A 23,733-nucleotide genomic window follows, 5' to 3' on the forward strand; every position below is an offset into this window, starting at 1 on the left:
GAAGAATTTCTTACTGAAACCGATAAAAATTTTGTTTTCGAAAAAACAACACCAAAGCATGTTTTTGTACTACTATCAAAGCTTTGTAAGTCAAAGGCAACTGGATTAGATAATATTTCAGTGAAACTTCTAAGGGAATGTCTTGATTCACTGGTGGAATCTATAACTCATATGTTTAATCAATCCCTTATGACAGGTATCTTTCCTGATGTGTGGAAATCTGCCAGAGTCACTCCATTGTATAAACATTCTGGGATGCACTCTGATCCGACAAGTTATCGATCAATATCAGTAATTCCAGTCGTGGCCAAAGTCTTTGAACGGATAATCTACGATCAGTTATATCATTATTTGACTAAGGATGACTTTCTCTTGTACCATCAATCTGGTTTCATTCCATGCTTAAGGCACTTATCGAAGCTACTGATAGCTGGGTCATGGATATAAACCTTTTTTTTTTATTCGCTAGCTTTACAAATTACAAATACAGTCACTTATGAAAGTGAAGAATGATCATCGCGATAAATTTTCCAATTTAAGCAATTGGAAAGAAGAAGCCTGAAAAAGTCAGGGCTCCCCGTTGAAGCCCTGATTTTTTCAGGCTTCTTTCCAATTGCTTAAATTGGAAAATCTACTGTGATGATCATTCTTCACTTTCATCTGCAACCGCAGTTCAAATATGAATTATTTCATATATAGTTCACATCACAGTCACTTACGTTACTCACAGTACAATACGGCTACTCACATTATTTACAGTACTAGTACAGTTGCTTACACTAGTAAATTTCAATTAGCTGAACTACTTACTTATTTATTAGCCACTTTTTATTAAATTTATCTAAAGTATCATTCTTCATACACACATATTTTTCTGTTTCAAACTTATTTTTAACCTTCAATTTGAAGCCAGTTATATTAGGTAATATTTGAGTTCTTCTGCAATCCCATAAATATATTTTAGCTATCAATAATAAGTAATTAAGTAAAGGGCATTTTAAAATTATAATACCTACAATAACATCTTTCATGGTAAGGTGCACAAATTCTTTTGAAAGAGAGCAAAAATAAGATTCAAAATCTCTCCAAAAACTTTCTGTTTTTATGCAATCAAAATGAAGATGGCTCAAGGTTTCTGATTCAGACTTGCAAAAGGAGCATTTATCTTCTGTGATAAATCCTTTCTTAAATAGCTTGGTATTAGTGAATAATATGGAATTTAGGACCTTGTATTGGAAGGCTCTCACGCAAGGTTCAAAGCTCACTCTGTGAGGCAAGATAAACACTTTTTATACTTGTTCCACGGAAAGTTTAGGAATATTTAAATCCCTTAGGGAGTTTTCAATTTTCGCTGTTGCATCCACGTTCTTATTTATGCTCGTGTACAGTCCTTGATAAAAGCGTTGTTGTTTGGACAATATATCAAAGGGGTCTGTAGTAATCAAACCACTGATCTTCAATTTTTGCATATATTTTTTGACGTGATTTTTTTTTCTAAATTAAGAAAATATTTTGTACTTTTCTCAGCATGCTCGTGCCAGCGGGCTCTTGCACGAATAATAATACCTTTTACTTTTACGTCTTCTTCATAAAATAATTCTAAACTTTTTTTAGCCGAATTGAGAATATCTACATTGAGGTTGTTGGGGTCTCTTTCGAATTCCATCTTTGCTTTAGCATATTTTTCTTGTAGATGGTTTTCTTTTTCATTCCTTTCCTTTGCCCTATGTTTTGAGTGCTAAATTGCATGAGCTCTAATATTGTATTTCAACCAATCCCAGATGTTTCGATTGTCCGACAGATCCTTGTAGCCTTCAGCTAGCCAGACAGGTATTTTTGATATAATATTGTTGAGATATTGGTCATCTTCCAAGAGAGCACAGTTCATTTTCCAAAGTCCAGGACCCTTGATTTGATTGTCATTATTATTTAATTCTAAAGAGATTGCCGAATGGTCTCTCTTGATAGCTGGAATTATATCTGTTGATGTAGTTAAATCATGTAGATTATTAGAGATCAACCAGTAGTCCAAACGGCAAAATATCCTCAGCCAGTTTTGGAACAACACCACTTGGTGAGTTAAATTTCTGACCACAAATGATAGCTGCTTTCCAAGCTACACAACTTGGCAAGTTAGATTTCTGACCATAAATTATGGCCAATTTTCAAACTACACCACTCGGTGAGTTAAATTTCTGAAAACAAATCATGGCCACTTTCTGAGCCACACAACTCAGCAAGTTAGATTTCTGACTACAAAGCTCAGGCAGAGGAGCGAAATAACACAGCTGAAGTTGAGCTCTGTCAATGCAGTTGTTTGTTGCTGACGACGGGCGATTTCGTCTAACAGGGCCAAACTCTACTTTTGCACCAGAAGTCATACATACCTCCTTAAAGCATTGCTAAATGTTAACAATGATATCTTTTAGTCTCATGATATCCAGTCAGAAAGACTTGAAAGGAAAATTGACCACTTACAGCTTCCAAACTACAGATGTAAATGTCCCCAAAAACCCACACTTGAATGAAACAAAGACCTGCACTCGAAAGAAATGTACAGCACATGGTTTGGCGATGATGTCATTCGTTTTGCCCCTGCTGCGGGGCGGCCAAATCACACGCAATGATTGATACCGTTGATTTTCTAGGTGTTAGTATGCCTCGTTTCTTATCAAGTATAACATTAAGTGGACAATTAAAATCTCCTCCTACAATGATATTTTCTTCTTTGTCCAAATTTTTATTTTTCAAACATTCCTAGCAAATTGGCAAATAATTTGAAACTGTCTTTATCTTTGTTAGGTGCATAGATATTGATCAAGACATAAATTTTGTCTTTAATCTCAGCTTTTAGGATACATGTAATATACCATCCCAAGGGGTTTATGATTTTGGAGTGAGGAGTGCAATCAACACCTTTTTTGATCAAGATGCGCAGGCAACTCCACGAGAATTTGAACTTCCATGTGACACAATAATCTCGGCCCCCCATTCATTTTTCCACTGTGTTTCTATTTCTTCTTTTGAATGTATTTCTTGTAATAAGGAGAAATCAGCATTTTTCTTTTGACGCCAAGTATAAATTGTTTTTCTTTTATGAAATTTGCTAATGCCCTTCACATTTAAGGAAACCAATTTCAATGGCTCGACGCCCATTTTACGCTCTAGAATTGAATGCAAATTAAGTCGCAGAAGAACTCAAACATAACGTGATAATAAAAATAAGTACTGATTTTGCCATATTGAGATAAGTTGCAAGAACCGGTGTTGAATCTGATCTCGGAAAAAAAAATTACATGAAGATGCACATGCTTAAAGAGAAATTACATATGACAAACAAATACATGTAGCAACAATTATCTAAAATTAATGTTAACAACAACTTGCTCTCTAATAATATTGTATGAACAAAAAAAAACAAGACAAATCTGGCAGTAAGTGGGACCATGGACACTGGGTGCTCCCTGGGATAGCAATGAGAGTGGGTGGTAGCGACACACTCTGGACAGGTAATTGGGTGGTTAGCAGACACACCCTGCAGACAAAGTGGGGTGGTTAGGGGACTCAAACCCCAAAGCATAAACACAACGTGGGGTGGTTAGCAGACACAAACCCCAAAGCAGAAACTTGGGCGGTTGGCGGACACACCCAGTGAATGAATTGGGGTGATAGCGCACTCACCCAGAGAACGAAGCCCCCCAGCCTAGCTGCTTAGGTAGCTAAGAATAAGATGGGGTAAGGGACCCACGCAGCCTGACGCAGGCGATAGCTAAGTGGAAGATGTGCACCCAAATTATGCCCCAAATACTGCCAGGTATGTAGTGACAAATATTAGTGCAACTTTAACAAGGTCTATGGGTGGTGGCTAGCTGGGCAGGGACTGCTTAGAGTATTGAAGCAGGTGTCGTGATGTATTGGGTATAGCAATTCCTGGACCAATAGCCAAGGGTTTGGATAAGCCAAGAGGGCAAGCTGGCCTCTGCAGCAGTAGTTGCAACCCTGATGTGGAAACTGTGGAATGCATAGGACTCTGTGGCAAAACCCAAGCGTTGAAGCTGGAAGCGCAGAATTGAGGTTACTTTGTCCCTGGTGAGAAATTGCCCTGTTGAGAAGAAATAAAAGGGGGTGGAATTGCCTGAAAGCTGGTGAGCCAGGTAACGATGCATTGCCTGTACTGCACAGACTGAACGGCCAGAAGGAGTGAACATAATGGAACAGCCCATCCAGAAGGGATCAGTTTTGGATGATTTCAGTTGCAATGATAAGGAGCCTGCAGAGGTAAAACTGATGTCTGAGTGGGACAGGTGTACCAGCAGGTTGAAGAGAACTGAAGATGGTGAGGTGAACTCGCTTGAACATAAGAAGGCAAAGAAGACCAGAGTAAAGGCTGACCAGAGCATGAGTTTGTCCTGCGATACGATCTGAGGGTCATTTGCCAAGGCTCCTTTTAGCTGGCACATGACTGACATGGTGATAGGTAGACGGCGGCGAAAGGAGAGTCCAATTGTCCACTTGATGCCTCGTAGAAGTAAACGATGAAGGGGGGCATCTGCAAACGGGTCTGCAAGGCTGTTTTCGATGTGGGCAAACTGGATACCAGCCAGATGCAGCTTAATGGTTGGGAAGCTGACTTGATCAGAGAAGCCAAGAGGCAAAATAACATAGTTGTAACTCTGATGCAGGGAAGGGGTTCCATTGCCTTGAACAACAAAAGGTAGTATACCTGCAAATTCCAGCATGGTAGGTGCGACGTGTGGAAGGTGCAATGGCTTGGGACTCCATGATTAAACCATAATGTGCAAGATTTTCTGTCTCCACACCTCTATATACCTGTCCACTGATGATTAATTTATCAACTTTAAAGCTAGCCTTTTGTCCTGTCTTCTTTGCCTCTTTCAAAACCGGATAGAGCTTCTGGTGGATTTCGTCGATCTCTTTCGGAAAATCATTTGCAATTCAAATTCCACTGCCTTTGAGGTTCTTAACAAAGGACCACATAAATTCCTTGTCCTTGTAAAACTGAATTTTGCAATAATCAGTCTCGGCTTGGAAGAGCATGCCATATCCTGCCGTGTTGGAATTCAATGCACTCGCTTAAAATGAAAGCCGTCAACATCTTCTCCTGGGATATTCATCTCCTCATGCATCATGATACAAACCAGTTCCTCTGTTCTAGTGTTGGATTCCCCTCGTTCATCTTCAATACTAATTATCTTAATATTTTCTCTCCTTGTATAGGCCTCTAGTTTACTGTTGCAGCGCTTTAAATTCATGACCTCTTCCTTAAGGGAGTTAAGTTCTTGATTACTAGTTTCTAAACCACTGTAGACGCAAACCATAGTGGCTTTTAGGTCTGTTATTTCAATAGCAGTGTTCTCTGCCGCTAGTTTCAACTGCTTATTCTCTTCTTCTAACTGTGTCATACATGTTTCAACAGCATCAAATTCGTCCACGACCTGTAAAACTTTGTTGAGTTTAGTGTTGATCTCAGCCATTTTCGAGGCATCATAGTAATGGCCGCCCGCTGGTGCATCTTCATCTGTCTGGGAACCATTTTCCCGTTGTCTTTTTTGCGTATTTTTCATATCTGTCACCGGTTTACCTTTGTTGTTATTGAGCATATCAGTTTCAGTGACAGAGGGCCAGTTTAAGCTTAAGAATTACATGCTCAGTTATTCCAGAGCTTCAAACACATGTCTTACCTCACTCCTGACCCCTAAAACCATGGACATAAACCATGGTCTTGTTAATGCCGTCGTCTTTGTAGATCTCAAAAAGGCATTTGATACAGTAGATCATGATATTTTGTAATGAAAATTGCAATACTATGGGATTCATTGGTCCAGCCATCAATGGTTTGCTTCTTATTTACTAGCTAATCGAACTCAGATTTTATACCTGGTGCAAATTTGGACACTGAATTGTCCGTAGAAGTTTTCGTAGCGTTGTACATCTGTACGCTTTAGTTTTATTAATATTGACTATACATGCAAGTTTCAAAAGTTAACAGTCTCATGTAAGGCCGTAGAGTCGTAGAGTCATAGAGTGGTAGATCCTTATAGCTTTATATTGCTTATTAGAGATATAGAGCGAAAACGTAATATTTTATTCATCTAAGCTACATGTATAATTACAACAACTGTTCATTTATTGTTTTTCAAAATGCAGAGTTATATTGCCCATTTTTCTTTTGAGTACTTAATTAGATGCAAGCTATATCATTTTCCACGATATTTTACTGTTATATATCTGTAATTTATAACCTTTACGGTTCTACCTGGTACAGCCGTAGAGTCGTACAAACAGGTAATGTATTTGTTTTGTTTTTACTGCTACATTTATCCCATTGTTCTTGTAGGTGCAGCCGAAGCATTTATGTTCCATGTATAAAGTTGTACCCACTTTTACGCATTTACCTCGCTACGCTTCTACGGCTGTACTGCTCTACGCCTGTAAGGCTCTACGTAGAGTTTGAATGAACCTTCCCTCAAAAGTTTACTTACACTGTAAAACTCCCCTCAAACGAGTTTATTAATTGCAGGGACAGACATTGGGTCCAAATTCTATCAAATCTTTTTTTTTTTTCCCATAGGCGATATTTCCATAACATCCTTTATTTTCTATTCAGTTTGAGGGACGCTTGTTCACCTCATTATTGTGGTACCATACATTACGCTACAGTGGAAATTCATCCCTTGATTTCAGAGTTACATTATTGCTTTATTTAGCTGCCGTTACCTGCAGAAAATCTTTACAGATAAGATGCTTATGCTTAAAACTGTTCATTTTTTTTTTAGCATTTACTTGTTTGTTACCATTTTCCATTTTCCATATTGGCTACACGCACAAGTAATGCCCTCATATCTAAAGGGTTTACCGTTACACGCAGGTTGTTTGCTTGCTTTTTTTCTCTCTCTCTTTTTTTTTGTTTTTGTTTTTTGCCTTTGTACGAGTATGCACTCTTTTTTCTTTTTTTTTGGCTGTTGTTGTTAAAAGTGTGACAGGCCTGGCATGACTCCTGTGGGTTTCGTGATGTTGTATAATTAGTTTGACCTTTATAGTTTTGCTCTAACGAGTATATCTTTTAGAGATCTGCCTCTTATGTAAGAGATAATGGGTGGTTCCCGAAAAATCTCTCGAAGCAGGGGTTGTTTCTCAATGATATGCCATTTGCTCATTAAAATCTTTTTGAGATTTTGCACTAATGGGTTGTATTTTCTGACGAAAGGCAGTATGATTTTTCGCACCTTCTGTTTTTCCTGTAGCGCGTATTTTCTCTCTAAGAATTTGACCTCTGTGAGGATCTTTTCAACTATGTTGTTTGGATAGCCTCTGTCGCGTAATCGCGACTTGAAATATTAATGCTTTCTTCAAAAAGCGCTTTTGAAGAGTTGGTTCTACGAAGTCTGAGGGCTTCCCCTTTGATGAAGCCCTTCGCCACACCGGGGGCGTGACAAGAAGAGAAATACGTGTACTGAAAGGTTTCAGTAGGTTTGAAATGTGTGCGAATGTCTAGGATTGACTCCTCGTAGAATCTTTCGCCTTTAAATACTGTAGTGTCTAGGAAGTTTGTATCTTTCTCTGATATATTAACCGTGAATTTAATGGTAGTATGATGCCTGTTGGCTTCTAAGATAAAGAGATCAATCTCTTCTTTTGTTGTACCCCACAAAGAAAATATATCATCAATGTATCTTTTCCACTTGAGTGGTTTCGTTTTGCTCTTGTTGATGAGTTTGGTTTCAACTGCGGACATAAAGATATTGGCAAAAGCAACTGCCATTTTAGTGCCCATCACAGTGCCGTGAGTCTGAAGGTAGTCTCTTCCACAAAATTGGAAGGAGTTCTCCTGAAGTATAAGTCTACGCATTTTCCTTAGCGCATTGGTTGGTATTGGGGTTTCTCCTTGATAGAATGTTTCGTATGCTTTGCATACAGTTTCGATACCCTCTTCTTGAAGAATGTTGGTGTACAGGCTGGTAACGTCCAGTGATACCATAATTGCGTTGTGTGGGACTTTCGTTTTTTCTACAAAATTGATGAAGTCTTTTGTATCCTTGAGACACGATTTTTGTGATTTTACTATTGGCTGGAGGATGTAGTCTACAAATGATGATATCCGTTCTGTTGGACCATCACAACCTGATTTTATAGGTCTTCCTACAGGTGTAGGTTTGTGAATCTTTGTAAGTGTGTAAAACACTGGTATGCGTGGTGGGTCTGGCGTTTGACATACCGGTAGCCATTTCTTTGTCATATCGTTGATGTAGTTATGGCGGTGGAGCTCGTTGATGGGGTCTTGAACTTTGTTGAATGTTTCTCTAACCATAGATGTTTCTAGGGGCAGGTACTTATTTTTATCATCTAGTTGTACCTGGCTCTCTTCAATCTTATCTTTTTTGTTCATTATGACTGTTGTTGATCCCTTGTCTGCCTTTTTTATTTTTATTTCAGAATTTGTTTTAAGCTCTCTGATAGCTTTACGTTCTTTGTGTGGCAGGTTGTGTTTTGGCTTTGATAATTTAATTTCTGCGAGCTCTGTTTTGACTCCCTCTAGGTAATTTTCTAGAGCGACTGATGGTTGTACTAGTGGTTCCCAGTGTGATTTAACGTAGAAGGGATGTAGCTCTTTTTCTTGGCCATGAAAAATGTATTTTAGGCAAATTCGCCTTTCAAATTGTTTGAAGTCTTGTAGGAGTTGTCACTTAATGTGAGTTTCTCCCATGGTTGGTGTAGAAATGAATTTTTAAACCCTTCGATATTACATTTATCTGGTCAGTTGACATTTTGTAATCTGAGAGATTTTTAATGTATTTCTGGTCGTTGTTTGCGGATTTTTTGATTTTATCTCTCTTCGTTATTTTTCTTCTGTCATGATGTTTCTTGTTTTTAACTTTGTGCTTTTGTGTTTCCCTGCCCTTTGCCGTTTCGTCAGAAACAAAACAGGGATAAGATTTATCTTCTTTATTCTGGTTTTCTTCAAACTTTTTCATCAATACATCAAATTTCTTGATCCTCTGCATCAGCGTGTTTGCTGATGTAATTACATTCTCACTACGTGCCTTAGGCTTATTGTCTCTGGCCGGAAGTGGCCGGTTTTTGATAAGTTTCTCATTGTCAGTTTTCCTTGTCTTGGCCAGGTTCATTTTCTGCTCTGTTTTTCTTTGTTTGTTCTTGTTGCGTTCTATTTTCCTGTAATGGAAACGTTTTAATGCACCAATCAGCTTTTGTTCGGTGTCCTTTCTGATGTGGTTTATGTCCCGCTTGAAGTCTTCGTCTGGCATGATGTTTGCTCGAATGTTATATTGTAATGATTTTGGACATGTTTTCTTTTCAGTGTGCGCCTTTAACTTCTGGGTAGAATCTTCAGATTTTTTGATTTTCTTCTTCAAGGCTATGATGCTGTCGTCATATCTTGTTCTTTTGCTGGTGACTTTAGGGCTGTACATCTCTGAGAGGCGTTTTGCGGGTTGGCGGTCGTTGGCCACTCTCCAGCTCGTCTTCACTGTACAACAGCTCTTCCTCATTTACGGCATTAATTTCGTTTGCGAGTGCTAGGATGATGAATTGCTCTAACATGCGCGTGATACGTAAGTTGCAATTTCAAAACGTAAAAATAATTGCTTAGAGTGGGGACAGGAGAATTGCGTGTGTAAGTGGGGTTTGAAACAAGAGGATGAGTATAGGTGTGAAGATGAAATTTTTTAACGATTGATATACTAGAAAAAATTTCTATAATGCTCTCTCGCTTTCCATTTTATATTGTGTGGAATCAGCAATAGACACCTGCAATAACAAAATCTCGTTTTAAGATTAAGAACTAATGTATTCGAAAATATCAAGCAAAAAGTACCGATTTGTGTAACAAGATTGTTATAGCAAGACTTGGAAGGTGAGACTTAATCCCCTTCATATACAATCGTTCGGAAATTATAAAGCTAAATAAGTTACAAGTTTCCGTCTATTTTAAAAGTAAACTTTTAAAAAGCAAATGCTCTGAGAAAAAGTGGTGAACCATGCATAAGGGCCTTTTGGCTAAAAACCACCCTGGCGACTTTTAAAACTTTGATAGCAATCGAGGTGATGGGAGTTCAGGAACAGTAATGGTGTAATACAGAACCGGAATGGGTAATAGGTGATCAGGAGATTATGATTTGAAAACATTGAAATTTTTGGGAAACATACATGATTTCAAAATGTAGAGAAAATGGAAGGACAAGGAGTTTGACCGCACGATATATATGATAAGGCCAAAAAGAGGCGTAGAAGGGTATAAAATTTTAATAAAAAGTAGATTAGTGTAAAGAAGTAATTTAAAAGAAAAATGTAGACACAATAGCGGTAAGGATATATTATAGTAGGAAGAATAGGGGAAGAAAAATTTAAGTTTAACTAAATATATATTAGGAAAAGCAAATTAACAAAAACGTATAAATAAATTGCACTGTAAATTTCAAAGGATGGATGAGATAAACCTCAAAATGGGATTAAATTGTCCGAAAAATAGCAGCACATTATGTGGCAGCATTACGAGGAAAAAATTATACAAGAAAGTGAGAAAGTTGTCGAGAACCCGTTTGGATGTGTCATTTTGTACATAGTGGAATAAATTGGCAATAATAATACATTGGTTGCCAAGGCAATGCAAATGCACATTAGGAAAAAAAACAAGGGAAAATTAAAAATAGGCCAAGAACATGCCGCAGAAGGCTGGCGAAAAAAGAAGGCTAGGGGTGAGCCATAGGCGTATAGGCGTAGAACTCTACAAAAACTTCTACGCCAAATAGTGTGTCCAAATCTGGCCCACACTTGTCAGATTTGTCACATTAATTCCTGTAAGTCAACTCCAAAATGTCTAAGATGTGGTGTTCCCCAGGGAACAATTTTGGGACCTATTCTGTTTTTGATATATATAAATGACTTACCACATTGTCTGACATATTCGGAACCCAGAATGTATGCAGATGATACCAGCCTGACGCTTGCCAGCACTGACATTGAGCATATAAATTATCGCCTTAATCATGACCCGAGTGATGTGTACAAATGGCTGTCTGCTAAAGCCTGGTTCACACTCGTGAGATGAGCATAACACTAGTGAAATAAGCATAAGCGCAAGCACAAGAAAAAGGAACATGTTTCTTTTTCTTGTGCTTATGCTTGTGTTTACTTCACCAGTGTCCTATCTCACAAGTGGGAACCTGCTTACCTCACTAGTGCTATGCTTATCCCACAAGTGTGAACCAGGCTTAACAGGCTTTGTTAGTACGCACACATTCTGCGCATCACGCAAGGCATGGTTTAAGTGCCATGTGTGTGCTGGGTTGACATTGACGCAATCAACTATGCTTCCAAGTACACAACTTAAATGAAAGCAAAATTTTCCTACTGTGACTAAATCAAGTTACTTAAACCAGGAACACCAGAATAGCAGCATATCGCTAACCACTAACTGTTAATGTCTTCCAGCTGAAAAACTAGCCGTTATCTGTCAAAAATAATACTGATTTCCAACCGTAAACATGTACCTGCAGATAGTGTAGTGCGCGCGCAAAACAAGTGTGAGATGCGCAAACATTTTACTTATTGGGGAGGTGACAGGAAAAAATGTAACGGGCACCGTAAAAGTTTTCAAAAAAGATCAATAACTATAAAATGGAAGTGACAAGCCTATTCAACATGTGATTAGTTTCTGGTTGTGAGCAAAAGGTATTTAGACTGTATTTTAGCTGAACCAGAGGAAGGCTGTCAGAGATGCTAAAAGTGCTGTTTCAACAATTTTGTTATTAAAAACATACCAAAAATGGTTTTTATGTTACCATTTACCATGTAGTTTAAGATCTTTATATATGTGTTTGCTTTTCTGTATGTAAAGGGGAATTCTAAGGATATCTGTGAAGAAATATCCTTTCCTTCTTTTTTTTTCAGAAAAATGCTGATGTCAGCATTTTAGTTGAGACTCAAGCCTACAGTACCGCTCAAAAGTAAGTTACCACCTCTCGTCTCGTTTCTCGCAAGACGAGTCTCGTTTCTCTCGAGACGTTTCTCGTTTCTCGCGAGCTGCGTCTCGTTTCTCTCGAGAATCACTGAAGCGTTTAGTATGGCATATATTACGCGTAAGAAACCGGTTATGGGTAACGATTGCCGCTCTGCAGTTCGTTGTCAAATCGATGGGACCGTCCAACATAAAATATGCATCGATCATTTGCTCGATTCGTATCGAAGAAAGGTAATATCAAACATCGAACGTAACTACAAGTAGAGTTACATGCGTTTCAATTCGTGCGATTACGGGGGCAAAGAGTTGATTTTGCGAATCTTGCTCACTCTGAATGATTCAGTTACCTACATTTGCTCGCTCTGCAATAACCGCTAACTCAAATAAACATCTAATTTTGCGTACAGTAGGAGAAAAACGTTCCCGCTTTCGGCATGCGCCAGAGAGTCAGTTGTGAATGGGAGTCATGAAAGCGTCACGGAAATTGTTGAAAAAATGATATCTCCGGTTCTATTTGGCATAAATCGTTCATTCAAACGCTGAAATACGATATCTTTGAAGACAGAAGTTTTTATCAAAGTTTCTGAGATGCGCCGTTTACATTACATGTAGTTTTAAATTTTTCTGCCAGCGCGAGTTTTGTCTAGCGGCACGCGTCGACAAGTCGACAACATAATGAACTTTTATTGTTCTCCGAAACGTCAATGCAAACACTAAAAGTATATTTCCAGTTCTATTTGGCATAAATCGTTTATTCAAACGGCAAAATACTACATCTTTGAAGACAGGAGTTTCTAACAATGTTTATGTGATGCGACGTTTACAGTAACTCAATGTTTTTGCAAGGGAAAGTTCTGTCTAGCGGCAGTCAATTTAATACACAAATGAAGTTTGTTTTGCAAAGCGTCGCGGCAAAAACATCGCCGGTTCTATTTGATATAAATCGTTTTTTTCCAATGGCACAATACACTCTCTTTAACAGATAGAATTTTTGTTGCTCGACAACGAAGATCTCGCGCGGTATGTGAATAGACATTTTATATATCGGTCGATACAGCGGTCTAGGCCTGCCATAAGATACATGAACACTGAACACTGAAACGCACTTTTATTACCACATTTGCACATAACTATTATTAACATTGGCCAGCTAGTCTAAGAGTCGTGATCTTTTCTAAATTACATTCATGACAACGGAAACTTTTCTCTTCGAACGGCAATACTGTACTTGAGTGCGCTCAAATCCACGAAACTATGTTGTTATCTCTCAATCTTTCTTATATGAACTTGAACACGTGAGAAACTCCGATTTTAAGACTGATGAATTCATTTTTTCACAAACTGGACTGTTTCGCACAAACTGGCCGTTAGGGTTCAATCTAAGAAAGCGGATTTTAGTGCACTCAAACATATGAATTAATTACTGTAACATTAAAAATAGAGCTTATTTAATCTCGTCGTTCCCGGCCATCACGCTTTTTCCTTCGCAAAAATTCGTCGATAGCAATAATACATTTCCTCCATACTAAGTCCTCTTGTGCTGGGGTACATGGATACATTTTTAGAGCATACCTTTTTACAATATCTATTTTCGCAGCATTCAGCTGCCACTTTCCCCGAGTCCCAGTACAGTTACGGTTAATTAACTCCTCCGGCTTAAAGATAACGCTTAAAAACTTAGCGGCGAAATTTCCCACACTACAACTTGAACGCTTCAAAAGTAATGCCTCCCCCATAAATATTTTATCCTCCTCCCCCAACGACTGTTCCCGTGAAACATTACCAATTTCCTTATCACCCTCTTCCAAAGCGCTTGCCCGTTCCATAACATTTGAAATGTCCCCTAAAATTCGATTTCCTCCACTTCCCCGTGAAACAATATTTTCCGTGGATCCCTGACCGAACCTTCCCATAACATTTGAAATATCCTGCAAACTTCCCTGTGAAACAATATCATTTTCCCTGTATCCCTCCCCCAAACTACATGATTCTCCCATAACAATTGAAATGTCGCTTATACCTCCCGATATGTCCTCAGTAACAAAATTTGAAGTTCTCCAATCCCTCTCCTCTGGGACACTTGATGCCCTATCCCTCCCTACTGAAACATTTGACACCCCGTCCCTCCCTACTGAAACACTTGATGCCCTGTCCCTCTCTTCTGAAACACTTGATGCCCCATCCTTCCCTATTGAAACATTTGACTCCCTGTCCCTCCCTACTGAAACACTCGATGCCCTGTCCCTCTCTTCTGAAACACTTGTTGCCCTATCCCTCCCTGCTGAAACGTTTGACCCCCCGTCCCTCCCCACTGAAACACTTGATGCCCTGTCTCTCCCTTCCGAAACATTTGACTCTCCCTCCATATTTGGCACATGCCCTAAACCCCGATTAACGTCATTACGTACATGTGTACCTACAAACCCTCTCCTCATTACATCAGCCATAAACTTAAAAAATGCTTTCTGGTTTTCAATAATTATGTCGAGTTTTTCGTGTATAGAAACGTCTTCTCTCTTTTTGAGAAGGTCATCAAGGAAGCTCAACTGGTCCTGATACAATCGTCTTGGCTTTGTAGGCGGCTTTGGCGTTGAAGACGCAACCATTTCTGGTGAGGCAGGAGGTGCAGACTCTTGAGGTTCATCCTATAAAAGACAAATGAAAAAGACAATAATAAGTACAGGGAATAAGAGACCTGTCTGGCTAATAATCACAGGGTCAATGTTCTTATTGAAAAGGTTAGAAAAAAATAAGTGAACAAGATAAGTAACCATTCAAGATTGTTGGATTTAACATCTGACATCTCAACTCGCTTAATTATCTGATGTCAAATGACATCATTTGACATATCAACTCGCTTAATTATCAATGTTTTTGTAAGCGTTTCCGACTGTTTTACTTAGCCGGTTCTTCCGTCAGAAGTACCTGACATTCATCCTATCAAAATCAGTAAAATAGAACTATAAGAAAAAAAGGACCGGGAAGCTTCTCTAAAAGTGAACATTTCAAATTTTGTTAACAAGGTTGTTGACTTTGAAAACTTCAGGTTATACCACATGTAAGCGCTGTCGCAAAACGTTTGCAATCCCAATAGAAGATACAATATATATACATTTCATTGTGGATCTTAGTGGAGCGATACCAAACCATCCAAGCATTGACATCTCAACTTGCTTAATTATCAATGTTTACTTTGTCAAGTTACCTTATTGCCGACATCCTTCTCCCCACTCACATTGTTGTTAGTGTTACACAACGCGGGTGGCACGGTTTCGGACTGTTCTTTCTCCGGCTCTACAGGTGCTACTGTCAGAAGTACCTGACATTCATCCTATCAAACCCAATAAAATAGAAATATAAGAAAACAAAAATGACCGGGAAGCTTCTCTAAATCTGTGTTATTCGCGAATAGTTATGTTGTTAACTTCGAAACTCTTCGGGCTATGCTATGCTGTCTCCCTAGAAAATGTTGACTCTAAAAACCATTGAAATTTCAAGTTACCTTCTTTCCTCCATTTTAATGCCCCTCTACCAGGTCGTCCAAATAAAAATGTCACGCCAGAAGTATTGAACTTTATTGATGCTGAAATGGAGAAGAATGATGAACTCACAGCACCGAAGCTTGGCAAAAAGCTCCAGGAACAGTTCGGCGTCGACTTCTCTGAGAGCAAGGTGAAGAGGCTGAGGCAGAAGCTCGGGTGGGTTCAGACTGGCACGAAATACTGCCAGCTGATACGCGAGACGAACCGCGCCAAACGACTGGAGTTCTGTCTGAAGTGTGTGGAAGACAACGAGCAGTTCGATGATGTCATCTTCACAGATGAATGTTCCGTTCATATGGAAAAGCACGCCAAGCTATGCTTCCGTCGCAGGTGGGAGCAGCCGAAGCTGAAAGGACGAGCCAAGCATCCTTTCAAAGTACACATCTGGGCCGGTATCTCGAAAAGAGGACCGACTAGAGTTCTAATCTTCTCTGGGAACATGGATGCGACGTTTTATGTCAACGAAATCTTGGAAAAGACCCTTCTGCCCTTCATTCAGTCTCGATTTCCTGATGGTCATCGCTTCCAGCAAGACAACGACCCTAAGCACACAAGCCGTCTAGCACAAGACTTCATGGATCGGAGTGGAATCAACTGGTGGAAGACCCCCCCGGAGAGCCCAGACCTGAACCCTATCGAGCTTATCTGGCATGAACTTAAACACTTCCTTCGCACCAACGTAAAGCCCACAACGAAGGATGAGCTTCTCGGCGGAATAACGCGATTTTGGCAAGAAAGAATGACAGCAGAGAAGTGCTCGACGTACATCGACCATTTACAGAAGGTTGTGCCATTGGTAGTTCAGCGAGAAGGCCGTGCATCTGTAATTACCTCAAAAACTTGTATGGCTAGCCCCATTTTTGTTTGTGGATTCCAATAGCCCTTGCAAAGATCTACTTTTTCCATGTGGTCCTAAGTTGGCGCAAAAACCTTTGTATTTAGTAGGCACCATCCGTAAATATGAAAAAAACTGAGTTTATGCTTATTGCATCAAGGCAGAAGTTGTCACAATTTATGGAAAGTCCCTCTCTTATTATAAATGAGAACACAGTAGAACAAGTAACCTCCACTCAATCCCTTGAAGCTTATGTCGATCAAACAATAAACTGTGAGTGCCATATTGAAAATATCTCTAGACTCTCTAAGAAGATAGCTTGTGCTATTGGTGCAATTAAACGAATTTGGCATCTCACTCCATTTAATATTTTAATTAAAGTTTGTAATAGCCTTGTTCAACCACATTTTGATTATTGCAATGTAGTGTGGGGAAACTGTAACAAGGGCCTTTCTGAAAAACTCCAAAGACTTCAAAATCACGCAGCTCGCACCCTAATGTCTGCAAGCTATGATAGTAATTTGGACGATTTGTTCCAGGCACTGGGGTGGCAAAGACTCCACTAACAAAGATTGGAACAGAAGTCTATACTAATGTATAAAACATTACATGGTATGACACCTGATTATCTGAGATCAAGATTCATATAACATAACAATGTGGGTACTTATCATTTACGGAATACCAAAAACAAATTAGTTCTTCCACAACCTTGAACTTTTTATCTTAAAAGAAGTTTTTTGCGCAGTGGAGCTCAGTTGTGAAACAACTTACCTATAGACCTAAGACAAGCATCTTCACTAACCGATTTCAAATCTAAATTAAGTTGCCACAGTTTTAAGTACAGTACCGGTCAAATGTAAGTTGACAGTCTCAACTAGAAACTCGATCCTCGATCCTCGATCGTCGATCCTCGATGCTTTCGAGAATCGAGAATTGAGTTTCAAGGCTCGAGTTTCAAGTTTCGAGTTTCGAGATGCTCGAAGAATTTTTTAAGAAAGCGATTTATATCTCGAATTTGTAACAATAGAAATAAACAATACCGCGCATCCTGCGACTTCCTTTATTCGTGCAAGAGTACGTGTATTTCATATTAACGTCCAAATCGATAGTCTGAAGTTGAAGTCTTGAATCGCAATTATATAGCATTCGTCGCATAGAAAGAACAACACGTGTATGAATCAACCAAATTTAGAGAACGCAGCCTGCGAGCGTGAAATGATATTTCTAGCTCTTTCCCGTTCCAGCGAGCTCAAATTTCAACTTGCTTGTCGCATGCAAATTTCTAAGTGTTACTGCGATTGTACTGCAAATGATTTTCTAGCCAAATATCGTATTTAAAAAAAATACCTGTCAAGATACCGTGCACGTAACTTGAACATCGCCTGCATTTAGCGGACGGCTTTTCGGCTCTTGTTTGCATTGACAGCCCGCAGTGATTGCGCGTTTGAATTTGCATAATGTTCATTTTTGTGATTTTCGCTGATTATGTTTGTGTGTGACTCGATGAAACTGCGAAACTTGCATGGCAGCGTTAAATTACTCCTGTCATGTGAACTTCTGTTACATTAAGGCATGTTTAACATAACAACTTGATTTAAACTACAAACAAAACTTCCTGTGCCTTCGCAAAAAACCTAGACGGATCCCAGACAAAAAAAACTGTGTTGACTCTTTTTGTTGACTTACAATTACAGGCTGGCCAATCAGAATCGTTGCTTCCCACGGCTAGTAAAATTCTAGGTTGAATAAAGCAGAAAGGTTTTCCTCAGACTTATTCATTTTTTTTATTTAACAGCTTTAACAGTTGACATATCTTAATTTTTGTGACATTATTATAGGTAATCGAACAATTGATCTTACATGTAACTTCAGCTGAAGATAAGATCTTTCAGTTTTGATGTGCATTTTCTTGTCTGCAGGAAACAACCCGCTTTGAGAGTTTCTAACTTCTATCGAGCGGTAAAACTAAACCCAGCATCGAATTGAAAACTGACTGGAAAAGTTCCTGTGAAATCATAAGCGAATGGATTAAAGATAGCTCTGAATCGAAAGAAATGTGTTCATACCAAGCGTCAAAACAAACAACCGATTGGAAGCTGGCGATATTGAGTCATGTCATGCACCTCGAGAGTTAACGTTTCTGATTTCTATCGAGCCTTCGTACAGTTGATTTAAATGAAACTCAGTGTCGTCTTCAGAACTGTTACTGTGTTGTTGCTCTGAATTAAATGATAATTAACTCCAGATCGAAAGAAGTTCAACCGAGAGACAAAACAATCGATTTAACTAAGCCAACTGAATTACAAATGTAGATTTGCCTTCTGCCTCTGGAGTCGCGACCTGAAAATTTCTCTGTCTCCAAAAGTAAACCAGCAAGATTGACACGTACAGGATTAATCGAGCGATAAATTTTTTGTCACTTCGACTCGAAACTCAAACGACTTGACTCGAAACTTGAGGGACTCGACTCAAGACTTGATACTCGAAGTTTTCGAGTTTCGAGGATTGAGGATCGAGTCGAGTTGTTCGAGTTTTGAGTGACTGTCAACTTACATTTGACCGGTACTGTAATATCTTAATTTTAAGTAAATTTTTAGACACAGCCTCCATGAAAAGCAGAATTTTTTATTTGAATTGTTGTTGTTAATCTTTAATCTTTGTAGTTTGGTAGATTGGTAGATAGGTAGATAGTCCAGTTACTTAATTGACTGATGTAAAAAATGTGTATTAATAAAGTTATCTTGTCTTGTCTTGTCTTATCTTATAGACGTTATATTTAACTCATGAAAATTTTTCATCATAAGACAAATAGTGATGTCATTATTCTTTTGCTATGCCACTGCCACCCCTCAGTTGCATATCATTTGCATAATCTGCACCATACCAACAACTTGAAACTTGCTTTAATCGCAGTTCACAAGTTAAAAATGAAAAGAAATCTATGTGTTTGAAGTTTGAAATTTTTGTCCCACCTTCCATCAAATTCTGATCTTTTGAGAAATTGGGATTACTATTATTAGATCTCGTCTTTCCCATCTTGGCTAGGCAAACTTTCTTACCTTATATCCATTGTCATCTTTGGGATTGTGGGATGCTGTTACCATGACTCCACAGGTACATTTATACTTTAGTACACTATAAGGCTATAGCACGAATAAAAGAACAGTTCAAATTTTATCACTTGGGATGTACTAATTATGAATGAAAATACAACAATAAATCAGTATCATAGGGCAGAAGAGGAGGAGGGAAATTAAAAAAAAGAGCCCTGAAACTAGGCCCTTATGTATGCTTTTGGTTCGACCTTGTTGAGCTGTGTCATTGCTGTACTTTGCGACGACGATTAGCCGCGACAATATTATTATTATTAGAACACTACAAATAAGAACATAATAACCATACACAGCAAATAAGCACAGGAAATAACTCAACGCACTACCATGCAAAAATGAAGACCACGTTTTGTTTCAATATCATGGTGTTGTACTAATGGTTAAAATTTGTAGCACAAAAATCTTGGTTTCTAGGAGCTTTTTAATTGTGGTCCAAGTCATGTACAAAGCCATGATTGCATTAAGTTTATTACAGCATTCCAGTGGTGCATTGCTGTCACCGATGAAAGCAACGTTCCTTTCCATTTGTTCTATAAAAAAAATTGCCAGCTCTCACCAGCAGCCAGCCACTATTTTGAGCCCTGTAACACACTGTCATAGCTAATACTGCAGCAAATTGCTCAAAGTTAGTGCATGTGCAAACATTTTGCCGCTGTGTTGCCATACATGTAGCTCTTCTTCTAGTGGTTGGGTTGTATAGTCTGCAAACGGGGGGCATGGAGTAACATGTAATTACTGACAAAGAAGAACTCAGAAACATCAAATAAAAGCTGCAAATCCAAAATATAAAAATAAACAGAAGCAGTTGCATGAGATACTTGAGGATAAACATATGCATCAAATATACTTACGACAAATGGGGTAGGTGTTATTTTAGAGAAAAGATACACAGGAACTCCTTGACTGGCAAATACGCTGCTTGTTCTCTGGGCAAGGCTACAAAATATATTTTTGGCATGTAATTATCTCAGCTACCAATAGACTGTAAAATATGCCAACAGTACAGTGATAATGCAATTAAACACAGCACAATTCGATAACACTGGTGTTTCTTGCCATTAACTTCCTTACCGTTCACTGTTGTGTCTTGCATCGAATCCTACAACAACTCCTCTTTCCTTAAGATCCGGGAAAACCTCTTCTAAATACCTACAAAGGCCCTGTAAGTAATAGCAACAAAGAATGTTACTTCAAACAATTACAATAGTTGTCTTCTCCTTTCAGTGAAGACACCCTTGACATTTTATCATTGGCTATACCATTTGGGGAGCTGTACACCTACCGAAACGTTCCAAACTTGTTGTGCCATAAAGATTTCAAACACAGTGTTGACTGAGTTTTAACAGCCACCTTTACAAACGTGTCGATACATGTGGTAGCTGTAAGACATAATGCAATTCCAGTCCTTGATGTATTCTTGTGACTAAGCTAAAGGACAATATAGTCCATAGACTACAGGCTGTACCCTAATGTTAATGATTACTTCTAATCTATGGAAGAAAAAAGGATTCGATGTGATGATAATACATATAGAATGCCTTTAATAATTAATGTGATTGATCCTAACAATTTCTTTATACTACTGAGGAAAACCCTATGATACTGCTTTCAGTTACAATAACAAGTTAAACTGTTAAGAAACCAGGAAAACTAGCATTGAAAATTAAAAATTACAAAATTCCCACCAAATGAAAAAGAAGTTGAAAATGCATTTTGTATGTAGCAATCAAAGCACTGGCATTTAGTTGGATTGATCCATACAATAATTAGACCTCATTTAAAATTTAATACTGCTTCCAGTGCTACAATAGGCCACAGACAATTTCATTAAGGTTTTTGTTATCTGATCTGTTGCTTTCTGTTCTGAATTTTCTGTGGCTTCTGTCCACCTTCATCAGAGTTGCAATGTTAAAGGTCATTAAAATTTAATGATTTCAAATATTTAATAAAGTTCACCTGGGTAGCTTGAATGATGGTCAAATCATTTATTCTGCTAAAACCTGCTCCCATTTTTGATCTCAACCCTATGAATAAAGACATTAAAGAGCTAAGATTCAAAACTAACAAAGACAATTAGAGAACTGCATGTCTACATAATTGCATAATAATCGAGGGCTTTCGTGCAAAAAGGGCGTATCTGAAATTTTGGGCTGATTTTTATTTTTTTGCAGGATTGAGCTAATTTTTGGCAGACTGACTTGTTTTGATATGAAAAGCATCATTGCATGATTGTTTTTGTCGATTTGCGCTTCGTTTTCGTCTGGAGGGCAAAGCGTCTTCTTCCCATACAAATCCTTCTATTTTCTAACATCCATAAAAATTACGTCTTAAAGGATATAACTTGAAAATTCGCATGTAAGTTTATTTGTAAATGCAATACCAATGACAAAATCAGTGTGTTCTTGTCATGTGACCAACCGTTGCAAAAGGCCTACTCCATTAAGCAATGTTTAAATGGAGTTTTTAATTGTTTTAACATGGAAATGAAAATGGCATGACATGATTTCTTTCTCAATTGGAGCCTGATGTGTTGCACACCTTGGATTCGCTCTATGCCTTCTACCATTGTCAATGGTGGTGTTACAGTCACATGTACTGCGCTGGTGGCGGCATTGTTGGCGTTGACGGTGGTGCTGGCGGCGGCATCGTTGGCATTGACGGCGGCCCTGGCGGTGGTGGCGCACTGTGTTTGCGTTGACGACAGTGCTGGTGGCGGCGCTGGTGATGGTGGTAGTGGGTGAATCCCCAGATTGCATATGAGTTAAAAATTATATTTATGCTGAAGTGCTGGCATCTTTTACGACCATTACCAGCTAGAAGACATCGCAATAAATTAAACTTGTGCTGTGTGTTCATGGACATTTTCCCGTATGGGTCAATGGTGGTGTTACAGTCACATGTACTGCGCTGGCGGCGGTATCGTTGGCGTTGACAGTGGCACTGGTGGCGGCTTCGTTGGCATTGACAGTGGCCCTGGCGGTGGTGGCACACTGCGTTTGCGTTGACGACAGTGTTGGCTGTGGCGCAGGTGATGGTGGTAGTGGGTGAATCCCCAGATTGTATATGAGTTAAAAAATGTATTTATGCTGAAGTGCTGGCATCTTTTATGACCATTACCAGCTAGAAGACATTGCGATGAAACAAACTTGTGCTGTGTGTTCACGGATATTTTCCCATATGGGTGATTTTAAAAGGCATATATCAAGTGTCCATGATGAGACCTACTACCCTTGCCAGTGTGGTAAAGTCTTCAGTCGTAAAGATGTTAGACTCCACCATCAAAGGACTTGTCCTCACTGATCAGACTCTCAATCCATGCAACTTGGCTCCTGCATGCCTGGTACCACACCCTCCTTACCCTGGTTAGAAGCCAACTCACAGAGTGGAATGGGTATGAGCAAGACCTACGACCCACATTTTTTCACGTTTTTTTTCCAAACTGATACAGGATGTAGTCACCTATTTTCGAGATGACACTGGAGCCAGTGTATGTTTTCAACAAGGCTTGTACTGTTACGGCTCCTCCTGGCAACTGATATTCACAAGAATGCAACAAGACATGGGTGTTACCTTTTACCCAGGAATACCAACCATCCCTTGGGAAGAAGTGTTTCCCCTGGAACAACATCCTGGTTTGTTAGTGCTAGATGACTTGAAGAGAGAAACTGTTGACTCATACCAAGTGATGGATTTACTCAGTAAGAAGGCTCATCACCTCAATCTCTTTGTGATTGTGGTCACACAAAACCTGTATGCCTTAGGCAAGCACAGCATTGGAATGAATCACAACTATCAATACACAATCCTTTTTAGAAATCCAGCTGACACCCGTTACATTAAAACACTGGGGCAACATTGGATGGGTGATGTGAAATGTTTTATGCCTGTGCACAAATGAGCCACTACTCAGCCTTATGGGTATTTAGTGGTGGACAATCACCCACAAACCCCAGAGGAAATACACTTTCCTTTTAATGTATTAAAAGATGAACCAGGGTATATTGGAGTTCTACAACCCATCAAACAACACTAAATCATGTAAATACAGGTGTTAATAAAACTGTTAAAGCCTATCTTTGAAAGTATGTAATCTTTGAATTATGACAAACATCATCAGCAGTTTTCACTCTCCAGGAACCCATTGTTCTTTAAACAGCCTGTTCAGTAGGAATCACCTCTCGTGAATGGCCAGTTCTGTGGATTCTAACCAGTGATATCCCTTTTCCTCCATTAATTCGTCTC

The 23,733-nt window shown here is 39.0% G+C and overlaps 1 protein-coding gene across 2 annotated transcripts in view; it reads right to left on the minus strand.

Moving 5' to 3' along the window:
* Window positions 1-23,733, minus strand: part of LOC145497922 (phosphopentomutase-like) — a 102,204-nt gene that overhangs the window by 66,395 nt on the left and 12,076 nt on the right. For both annotated transcript variants that reach the window (XR_014050746.1, XM_081477799.1), the window contains exons 3-6: window positions 21,448-21,515; window positions 20,563-20,651; window positions 20,343-20,427; window positions 19,438-19,521 (exon numbers count right to left, since the gene is read on the minus strand). Coding sequence is in view for 1 of the 2 variants with exons in the window: in XM_081477799.1 (XP_081333925.1) it covers window positions 19,438-19,521; window positions 20,343-20,427; window positions 20,563-20,651; window positions 21,448-21,515 (326 nt within the window). In the remaining variant the exon portion in view is untranslated. The remainder of the gene's footprint in view (window positions 1-19,437; window positions 19,522-20,342; window positions 20,428-20,562; window positions 20,652-21,447; window positions 21,516-23,733) is intronic.

Source organism: Orbicella franksi, chromosome 9 (assembly GCF_964199315.1).
Source record: "Orbicella franksi chromosome 9, jaOrbFran1.1, whole genome shotgun sequence".
NCBI classification, from domain to species: Eukaryota; Metazoa; Cnidaria; class Anthozoa; order Scleractinia; family Merulinidae; genus Orbicella; species Orbicella franksi.